We start from the raw sequence: 10,746 nt of genomic DNA on the forward strand, positions 1-10,746 counted from the left end.
TATATATCCACCAAACCTCACCCACCTACAATATATTTATGTATATATATGGGCTCAAATTTGAATTGGTTTTCCATGCTCATTTGCTCACCCACCACTACAATATATATTTATGTATATATCTGCGCACAAATTTGAATTGGTTTTACTTGTGCACTATTTTGGGGGGAAATTTAAATAAATAAAAAACCCAGATATATACATTAATAAATAAATGTATAATAAGGATCTGAGTGCAAAAAAAACAAAAACAAAAAAAGAACACGAGCAAGATGAAGGAGACCGATTGAACGAACACAGTTCAGGAACATCACGTGAAAAGAATAGAGACAGAAGTGACATCAGTATTTTTTTGGTTGGTTCTGTGATTTTTTTTTAAATTTTAAATTTATTCAAATGCCCGGGCTCTCTCTCTCTCTCTCTCCAGTCTCCTATATGTATTTAAATTTAAATATGCATGCACATTAATAAAATCAATAAATGCCTGTATTGCAGCTAGTGCTAATTAAACTGACCTCGTCAAAAAAAAAAAAAAAAACTGACATTGACCCCTCCTTTGTATCTGTAATGTCACAGCTTGGCAACTTAATTGCTTACCGTAATTGTCTGATTTTACCATCTATTAAGCAAGTATTAAACATTTGACTGCCTAATTAAGCATGATGCATCTAATTAAGCACTTTAAATTTTTGTTTAATAGACATAGTTACCACATAAATAGTAACAACTATCTTATATAATAATGATTTTTTATTTGTCACTTTTATATAAATTTGTCATTTTTTCTCCACAACTCATAATCTGTCATGTGAACAGTTGTATCACAAATTATGTCATTTTATGTGATTTTAGAATTTTTATTTTTATCCGAATCCAAAAAAACTTGAAATCAATGAGAAAATTAGATGACCAATTACATTGAGGAAGGCATGCGAGAACAACTTTTTCATTAGTGATCATGTGCCATGGATTGAGAAGGTCGATGACCATTAAGACTCACAGTTTAGACATAACTAGGCACGAGAGCTATAATGTTTAATAAATGGACGGTTTAAGTTCAATTATGGTAGTAACAATATAAAATTACAGTTACCATTTACCCACAAAATAGTAAAAGTGAGTGCCTTTTGGGCGGTGGGATATATAACCCACCTCATAGGGTAAGGCAAGAACAGTCCAAACCTCTCTGACCTTAGTTTTCTGACATCGATAGTAGTATTTTTGTTTTTGCATAAGCATAGATTCTTACACCAAACATAAAGAGAGAAAAAAAATCACATATCTTGGTTCCCAAATTTTTATATACAGATAGAAATAGTGCACGATTTAGCCGGGGGAGTGTGACTAGGGACAGTTGTGTACTGAAGATTCAGATCAAGAAATGGCTGCAGTGATAGGCCAAAGAGAAAAGAACATGATAGCTGATAGAAAATGGAGGTGGGTTCTTCTTCTTCTCTCTTTCAATATTCAAACACACATTTTTTTTCACTTTTTTTGAAATGGATTTTCTCTCAGTGATAAGAAAGTGGAAGGAGATGATGGTGTTAGAACTGTGGAGTGCCTGAGAGGCAGATTGCTTGCAGAGAGACAAGCTTCAAGGGTTGCTAAAGAAAATGCAGAGATCCTAGGCAACAAGGTAATGGCTCTTTTTGAATCTGATTTACTGTTCCTTTCCTAGGACTGGTCAGATTTAGATTCACATTTTCAAAAAGATTTGAAAACCATTTATATGACACAGCTGTCTTTCTCTGACTTTGTCTGAAATGTGTTTGGGAATTAAGTTGATAGAGCTAGAGAACCAACTTAAAGAAGAGACTAAATTCAGGAACAAAGCTGAGAAGAAGCTTAAATTATTGATGAAGAAGCTTGAATCTTTGAACATTTCTACAATATCTGTGGAATCAGAGCAGTCTAGTACATCCGAAAAGTGTGAAATGTCTTGTATGTCATCCACAAGTACATCAGGTTCCAGACACCCAGAAGAAGATGAACCCAAATCCCAATTCTCAAGCCCACAAATTTCACAAAATCTTGAGCACAATGTCTCAGAAACCTCTACACCCACTCAAAGCCATTCAAGTCCTTCCACTGAAAATGATTTTAGTCCTGAAGGTACTTCTAGTGCTAGTGCTAGTGCTAGTGCTAGTTCCAATTCTAATTCTAATCACGATGACCCTTCCCATAAATTGAGCCCCAGCTCTGAAGATCCAAGGACTGATAATCATAGGTACACAATTCAAACCTGCAAAGCCATTGATTTTTAAAAATTTTTCAAAAGAAAGGTTTTTTTTATTTTTTATTTATATTTTTTTAGTCATTAAGCTAATCAAGTTCAATTTGCTAATTTGTTTCAGCTGTTCAAGCTTAAAATCTTCCATAGTAGAAAATGAGAGTGATCATGAGGATGATGTTGATAACTCATTGGCATTAGTTCCGTTGAGTTTTCCAATGACCTCAAAGACTGTTGAAGTGAAGCCATTGAATGAAAGTGTTTGTGAAGTTCTTAATGCTCTAAGGAATGCCAGAAAAGAGATTCAGAGCTCAATGCAAAGAAGACACATGGTTCGTGTTGGTCCAATTTAAGTATGCTGTATGCACAACATTTTATCTCAATTTTCTTTTGAATAGTACTATTGAAAGAGACATTTCAGAAAGATGAAGCCATTTCTGTTGGTTTTGCATTGAAGCAAACAGAGGATGAGATAGCATAGCAATCTTAGCAGAATATTAGGTATTTGCATTAATCTGAGCGTTATATTAAGATGGTAATAAAGTTATATTTGATTGTGCGCTTCACACAGAGCATGTGAAGTGGGGATTGTCTTGTTTATTTCATGCTTTTGGCTTTGGGTCCCAACTCTCAACTCTGGGCCATTTTCTTTTTTGTGCTTATGTACTTATAAGTTAGTGTATAGCTTTGAAAGTAGTTGAATGTGAGTTGGATGTTGGTCACTTCAAACTAGTGACTTTTTATTTACAGGACTTGATTTTTCGATTTAGGCTAATGCTTGTTGCTTATATGGTTAATTAGTTCTAAGCTGAGCCCTGGGTCCCAACCCCCAAGTTCCAACACTCGACATAATCAAGCTTCAATTGAATTTGGGTCCATTGTCTCGAATGATTGTCCGAACCCAAAGAGATGTAAACGTGACTTTTGTCCTTGGACAGCAATTAGCTCGGTTTTGCTCTTTGCCTCGTGATAGGGGCTGGCCAAACAGTGGCTAAGGCTTCTTATTTATTTTCGATTAGTGTTAGATATACAATGTTTATGTTTTTGGTAAAATTTATTTTTTATGAAAGAAAAGGGTAGGAGGGGACTACAAAGCACTAATAAAGTAATAAGTATTGAGCCAACGGCATGAGATTTTTCACAGTCACTATGTACAAGTTGTAATTGGTGCACAATAAAAATCATATCAATTTTACAATAAAAACATGCAAAAGTGATGTTATACGTACTAATCAAAATCTGCAATTAGGGGGTTAGGGCAATTGTCTTTAAATTATTTAAGGAAAATTTTGAAGCCACTTTTATAAAAAGTTATAAATTTTTTTTTTTCTCACATGAAAAGTTTCTTAAAATAACATCTGCCATTTATTATATACATAGCATTGTTGTGTTGCTTGCTGGAGAGGCAAGCTTGCATCGGTGTAAAACTGTGTAAGCTTGCTGTGGCCCGTGAGGACTGGACATAGCTAACTTTCAAGAATTGCAATTGAGCCTTGGCTTGAGTGATAATCAAGTTGAAATCATTGATTAAGCTCTAGTTTCTAGAAGTGACTTCGAAAGGTGAAACATACTTAATGCACACAAAATATGATTTTGCATGAAATCTGAACATGTCAAAAGCAAGGATCGCTGAACCCAAGACACATTAAAATATTCCATTAGCCTGCTCTGCAGTTTGCCGTTTGGTCTGGGGCTTGGATTACTTGCAACCCCTCACATGTTGAAGACTTGAAGTACACGAATAAACGTAGTGCAAATTCTCTCTATTCATCCATCGGTTGATCTACTAAGAACTTTTTTCTTGCCTCAAACCTTTTTTTTTTTTTTTTTGGTTGCCCACAGTGTATCCTCAAAGCTTTCAACCAGAGACTAATCACTGTTCGCGACGGGTGAGCCCATAACGGGGTAAATCGCTGGCCCAGGGAGTTTGTTTCAAAATCTTTATTCGAGCTGAGCTCTAACAAACCCCAGACAACTTTGAGCAAATCTTCAACCACTTGGCCAACCCCACTGGGTTGCCTCAAACCTTTGATTTTGCTTTTTCTGCTTATTTTATTTTATTTATTTATTGCAAAAGGTGAATTTCACATTGCACAAAGGAATAAAAGGAAGGGCACTATGAATTTCAAAGTTCAAACTGCACAGTCGGTACAGAAAAGGACCAAAGAGAAGCCTTTTCCCTGAAGGGAGTCACACCCAAACATTTCAGATTCAGATTGGCGTGGAAAGTTTTTAGTCCACAAAAGTTGACAATTCTAAGCTACTTTGATTAAAAGATGAACTATATTATAACGTGATACTGGCGCAAGAACTATATTATAGAATTTGTACTAAGTTTATAGGCCAAAATGGCAATACCACATATGCCCTAACTTTTCAGCAAAATAATACTGTTTGCAGACTATGTAGAAGAATACTACTCCTTTGTAACTCAATTTTCTATGTAGAACTTGATTTTACAAATATCGAGTTACAAAAGGAAATTATAAAGAACTTGATTTTATAAATATCAAGTTCCAAGTAGCATTTTTTTATTGATAAAAGTCGCATCATGTGACAATTTTTAAGGCATAGAATTGGATATCATTGAAATCAAGTTCTATGAGACTTAAGTAACTCTATTTTCACAAAATTGAATTCCAAAAGGGTGATATTTTGCTACATAGTTTGCGAATAATGCTATTTTGTTGAAAATTTTGAAAATACGTGGTATTTACAATCATTCATAAGAACTACATTGTACTGAATCCAACAATCGATATCATATAATCAAGATCGTTCTGTTTAGGTTGTACATGCTCCTGGACATGAACCAAATAGGCTAAGATTAGTCAGAACCAAAATGTTGAGAACATGTATATCTGGCCCTACGGTGGACTTTTGGTGCACGTGAACAAATACTTTGGTGGTCTTTAGCATGTGCCCATTGTCACCATGGTGGCTAGATTTCAAATTGTTAGGGTCTCGTTTTTGTGTGGGATGAGGGATTACACCAAGAATAGTCAAGTACTTAAAAAGCTCTAAACACTCTCATTGGGTTATAATTAAAAAAAAAAAACAAAACAAAATTGTGGGGTTTCTTTTTGTTGCCTTGTCATGTGTTAAATTCCAATTGGCAGGTTCTTGTATGTGACTTTGTATTGACGATCAAATTTGCTATTCACATTAACGAAGGAATCGATGATGGCTAATGGTGCCTTTTTTTTTTTTTTTCTTTTTTAAATAAAAAATAATAAAATTTTAGTAAACTGAGAGGGTGAGAGCAAGTTGAATGTAACTAGTGAGTACATTAATTGACTATAAATGAGTGGAGGGCGTGAAGGAATAAATTACGTGAAGAACAAGATCATCTTCATTTTATTTGCTTGTCCATTTCATGATTTAAACTTTTTTTTTTTTTGGATTTATCAATGTAAAGTCTGTCACGTCATTAAAAATTTTATATATCTTTAAATTTGTAACATAAAATCTGAACGATAGAATTGAGGAAATGGATAAGATTTGAAATTGAGAGAATCTTTTTCCTTAGGAGAAGAGAAGAAAAAAAGAATTTCATTAGTGTTGCTAAACAAACAAAAAACTTAATTTCAAACCTATTGAGTGTAAGAAGAGAAACATTTATGTTGTAGAGGTGTGATACCTTAGATCGATTGAATATTTAATTAGATTAATTAAATGTGTGTTGTATAGATGTGTGCTAAGTCACACATCGGACATATACTAGGTTGGTTTGAGGTTTATAAATAACTTGAACACCTCAATTGCGATTAAATAGTAGAGATGTAAGTCATGTAACTAGCATTATTCCTTACTCATCCAAAAAAAAAAACTAGCATTATTCCTTAGGACACACACCCATAATGCACATGGGCTTTGCAACCACTCCAAGCTCACTTGCAAGACTTCCTATGAATCCCAAAATAGGTGAAGAAAAAAGCTATTTTATGCCCTCCAAAAACCCCAACTTGCACACTTTAACCCTTTGGGTTTACATGCGGGTTTGGACCATGATGGAAATAATTTTGGGCTCTTTTTTCGGAAGACCCATTTCATACAGTCTGAAGGTAATTAAGCCTTTCTCACAAGAAACTTTTGTTGTTGGACCAATTGTTTTGGGCTTTAAAAGAATTAGCCCAACACAGACCCCATCTCGCTTGCTTCTAAGTTTTTTTAATTTTTTTTATTTATACAAGATAGAATTCTAATCTAGGCTAATCTAAGTGTATATGTGTGTGAAACTCCCTCTTGAAGACTTGAATCCCAAACCATGCCCCCCACACCCCACAAGCATTTATACTTCTAAGTTCTAACAGTACCAATAGTCAGGTGTGTTTCATGTTGTCAAGTGTTGATGTGTGCTTCTACTTGAATGTAAAATATATAGGGCGGGTTCTGGAAAATAATCTTCTAAAAAAGGTTCATAAATTGTATATACTGAGTTTTGTAATTTACTGCAGAAATAGTTGTGCATTTGTATTGTCTCATATTCTCTTGTTCCCATTTTTCTCATTCTTATTTATTTGTCTTATCATGACCCCAAACATGTGATATCATGTTAAGTTAATTTAACATTGAACATATAAAAAATTATTTGACATCATTTAACTATTAATATATAAGCAATTTTGGACTAAATTATAACAAAATTTGAAGAAATAAAGAAAAGGAACATTTACTTTTAAATAAAACCCTTGTTTTTGCTACAAAATTGATGTCAAATAGAATTATTTAGATAATTTAAATATATTATTAGGTTTTTTAAAAGTCCATATCATAATTCAAATTGAAAAACATAAATCCTAGGATATTAAAAAATGTGAACCCAAACTCAACCCTAAACCTATTTAAAAATCTCAAACCACTTATTATTAGGGTTATATTAGGTCAAAAAGTTCACCAAATCCAACCCATTGTCATCCCTTAAAGAGAGTTAATAAGGATGCAATGAAGAGTAATTATTCAATATTCTGAGAGTATATCAATATGGCATTTCTAACTTTCATACAATAGTGAGTCTTATTAATTACATTTATTATGATAAAGTGACTGTTCGAGAATGTCCTCTTGCTGCTCGACTATTAATAATTTTAATCCAAATATTACAAACCCGGTATAACTCGCCCTTGAAAACCAGCTTGCAAAGAGAGGATGTCCAAGAGTTTATAAATGCATGATTAAACTTACACTTAAGCAATGCGAGACACTAGGATCATAATAGAGATGGACCCATGTCACTCATGGCCTCTTGCTATTTATTGAATCATTGTCACGTAATAACTGTAAGTAATATATATTTTTTTTTTTGGAGAAAGCGTAATAACTGTAAGTTGGCAACTCATCCATAGAGATTCAGATTTTTGGACCCTTCTGTATGTGTTTACCTGTTTCGACTTTTGGAATTAATTAGTTAATATTGCCATTGATTTTTTTTTTTTTTTTAAGTCAGCAATTGATTCAATTGAGGTAAGATATTTTGCAATAAATATCGTAGTTCAACAGTTTGGCCCTTTAGATAACTAGCTAGTTGATATCGCCATTTGATCCATCAAGGCATGATATTTTATAATTAATTTAAAACAAGATGTAAAATTTTTGAAGTGTTCTTTCATTTTGAGGAATATTTACCTAGTCCACTAACTGTTTGGCCTTCTTTTTTGCACCTGCAAATATCAAATTATTTATTTATTTTGGCCACCCTTTTTCCTATAACATGTTAAATTTGGTTTTAATTTACAAATCCTCCCCCTTCTCTTCCATTATTAGCTGCAAATATCCAATTAATTAATGTTCCTTTTTTTTTTTTGTTGAGAATCATGTTCCTAATTATATTCTTGAATTACCAGTACTGGTACGTCTATAGATCAAAAGTAGTGCTTATTTCTTGATTAATGGTCCTTTTGATTATAAGAGCATTAAGAACTCTCTCTAGCCTCGGTAGAACCCATCCACCACAGGGTGGACCATCCTATTGCAAAAAGGTCCCTCTGTTTTAGCTTATTTTGTATCTTTCCCAATATTGATACAAAATATATGCTTCCTTAGCTAATTAACATGGTGAATTCCTACAGCTATTATAACTGAATTATGCATCTAGTAATAAACATCAAACTTTACATGACAAAAGACAAGTTAACTGCCTGAGGGTTGTGTCTCATCGTCACTTGCAACCGGTTTTGCCTCCTCAAAAATATGGGCTTCCTCATCTTCTGCCACCACCCTTTGTCGGGATGTGACGATCCTTGGCCAACATGCACAAGAGGCAATTGACGTTTCCTCATTCCCATTCCAGCGTCCAACACCTTTACAACACAAACATAAAGATAATTATAGCCAACAATCAATCACATGAAGAAATAACAGTTTTAACAACATGAAGATAATATTATAATAACAACATAAAGAAATAACCGTTTTAAAGATAATTTTATATCTTAAAACTGTTATTTCTTAACAACATGAAGAAATAACAGTTTTCACACACACATATACATATATATAAGATTGTCAAATTTTGCATGCAATAGACCTTTACAAATTCTACTTATAATTTTAATAATAACTATAACATAATTACGCATACAACAGCCGTACCCTATTACACTACTCATTATTGTTGTACTCGACTTCGTTGTCATCTTTATCGTTGGACTCATTATCAATGAACTCACAATCATCTAAGTTGTCCATTTCATGAAGATCTCTTTCGCTAATGATAGATGATCAATTGTCATTCCCTCTACATCATCTCGACCCCAACGAAAGTTTTCCTTACCAACATCATTACTAGTTATATTGTAGAGAATGTTCTCATAAAACTCATACATGTCATCCTCGTCACAATGGGGCCAATACCGGCATCAAACATATCTCTGGCTTTAGTTTTAACAACATACCAATCTTTGTGCCTTTTATCTTCAACATAAAAAACTTGTGACGAGGAACTATATGTCATGGCGTCTCAAACTACACAAGTTTTTTATATTGAAAATAAAAAGCACAAAGATTAGTATGTTGTTAAAACTAAAGTTAGAGATGTATTTAATGTTGGTATTAGCCTCCATTGTGATGAGGATGACACTAACTTCCACTGTGATAAGGATGACACGTATGAGTTTTATGAAAACATTTCCTACAATATAACTAATAATGATATTAACGTCTCAAGAGAGGATGACAACCGATTAAACGGGTGCCATCACCAAAAAAAGTAATCTTTCGAAATCCTTCCGTTCCATAATTCCTACAAAACAAAGCACACAATTAAAAAAAAAAAAGTGATGAAGCATACAAACTAGGTGAGCGTTTGGTGGCTTAAAAAGTAAAAAAAAAAATTTCTATTTAATTTATTTTTACTACTATCCACAAAATTCATTGCATTTTTAGTACCATTCATAAATTTCAGTATTATTTAAGCTATCTTAACTTTATCTAGAACACCCTCAACCAAAAGTTTTCAACTTCACTTAAATAAGTTGCTCCACACATCCTACAAACACAATTTTTTTTAAAAAATTTGATGAAGCACACAAACTAACATATATTCAAAACCACAGCTTCACATCTCCATCTCCAAACACCCAAAGTATGTGAATAAGCAGAAAATGCAATCTTTACATTATCAAACGTTTCTCAGTACTCAACACATAAAACTTCTAAAATAATGCTTTCGAAAGGAATTCACGAAAGAAAATCTCCTGTGCTCATCAACATCAGTCCATGGGCTAAAACTTATTTTAACAGCAAACGTAGAATACAAAAAATAAAATGAAATAACAAATAATGTGACAATGACATATGGAAGGTGGAGAGGGAGAGAGAGATAGTTTGCACCTGGGAAGATATAAGAAAATAAACAAAGTGGAGTGATAGCCCGTCGGTGACAGAGCAGGCCTTGCCGGTGAAGAGGTTGGGTCTCGTCGGTCAGCGACTTCGACCATGGCAAGTACCTCTTCGACTGACCAAGAGCTTCGGTTCAGAACTTTGAAATGAAAAAGAGCAAACGTGAGGGAAGGATGTGGGGAAGAGTGAAGTGGAAATGGAGGAGAAGAAATAAAGAAATGAAATGAGAAAGAGAAAAGTGTGCCGACGGTAATATCAAACGTAGCAAATTTATTTTAGGTTAAAGAGAGGTAGGTGAGAAGAGTAAAGGAGGTTGTTAGAGTAATAATGGCAGAGAAGAGAGAAGATTGAAGCACCGGTGTGAAGAGACAGAAAGAAAGTGGAAAAAAATAAAAAGAAGAAGCTGTGGAGAGAAAAGTTTGCCGAAGTGAGGAAGAAAAAAAAGTAAGGCAAAGAAAGAAAGGAAGAAAGAGAACAGGAAAGAAAATTACACTGAAAGGGCGTAGCAAACTTACACTTTTGAACAGGGTAAAAGGACAAAGAAGCATTAAAAAGGAAACTTGTTACACGAAGCAAATCTTTGAACAGATCTTTGAAAAGACAAAAAAAAATTATATGTTTACGTTAACTTACGGGTGGCACTGCCATGCACGAGCTACTTGAGTGAAAAAACCACA

General features: G+C 33.8%; 1 protein-coding gene and 1 long non-coding RNA gene across 2 annotated transcripts; one reads left to right on the forward strand and one right to left on the reverse strand.

Moving 5' to 3' along the window:
• Positions 1-1,178: 1,178 nt before the first annotated feature.
• On the forward strand, positions 1,179-2,982 carry LOC142610043 (uncharacterized). Its single transcript, XM_075781759.1, has 4 exons — positions 1,179-1,437; positions 1,516-1,636; positions 1,782-2,227; positions 2,355-2,982. The coding sequence occupies exons 1-4, from the start codon at positions 1,382-1,384 to the stop codon at positions 2,581-2,583; spliced, it is 852 nt and encodes a 283-aa protein (XP_075637874.1). The 5' UTR covers positions 1,179-1,381; the 3' UTR covers positions 2,584-2,982.
• Positions 2,983-8,167: 5,185 nt separating this feature from the next.
• On the reverse strand, positions 8,168-9,263 carry LOC142611213 (uncharacterized). The gene is made up of 2 exons (XR_012839981.1): positions 8,822-9,263; positions 8,168-8,529 (listed from the first exon to the last, which is right to left on the reverse strand). It is a non-coding gene; the product is annotated as an uncharacterized LOC142611213 (long non-coding RNA).
• Positions 9,264-10,746: the final 1,483 nt, after the last annotated feature.

This window comes from Castanea sativa, chromosome 9 (assembly GCF_040712315.1).
Source record: "Castanea sativa cultivar Marrone di Chiusa Pesio chromosome 9, ASM4071231v1".
Classification (NCBI taxonomy): domain Eukaryota; kingdom Viridiplantae; phylum Streptophyta; class Magnoliopsida; order Fagales; family Fagaceae; genus Castanea; species Castanea sativa.

Excerpts from the sequence above, each read along its gene's own strand:
- LOC142610043 (XM_075781759.1), top strand. The coding sequence starts at position 1,382 with ATGGCTGCAGTGATAGGCCAAAGAGAAAAGAACATGATAGCTGATAGA. Across the intron at positions 1,438-1,515 it reads ATAGCTGATAGAAAATGGAG|TGATAAGAAAGTGGAAGGAG; the intron begins GTGGGTTCTTCT and ends ATTTTCTCTCAG. Across the intron at positions 1,637-1,781 it reads CAGAGATCCTAGGCAACAAG|TTGATAGAGCTAGAGAACCA; the intron begins GTAATGGCTCTT and ends TTGGGAATTAAG.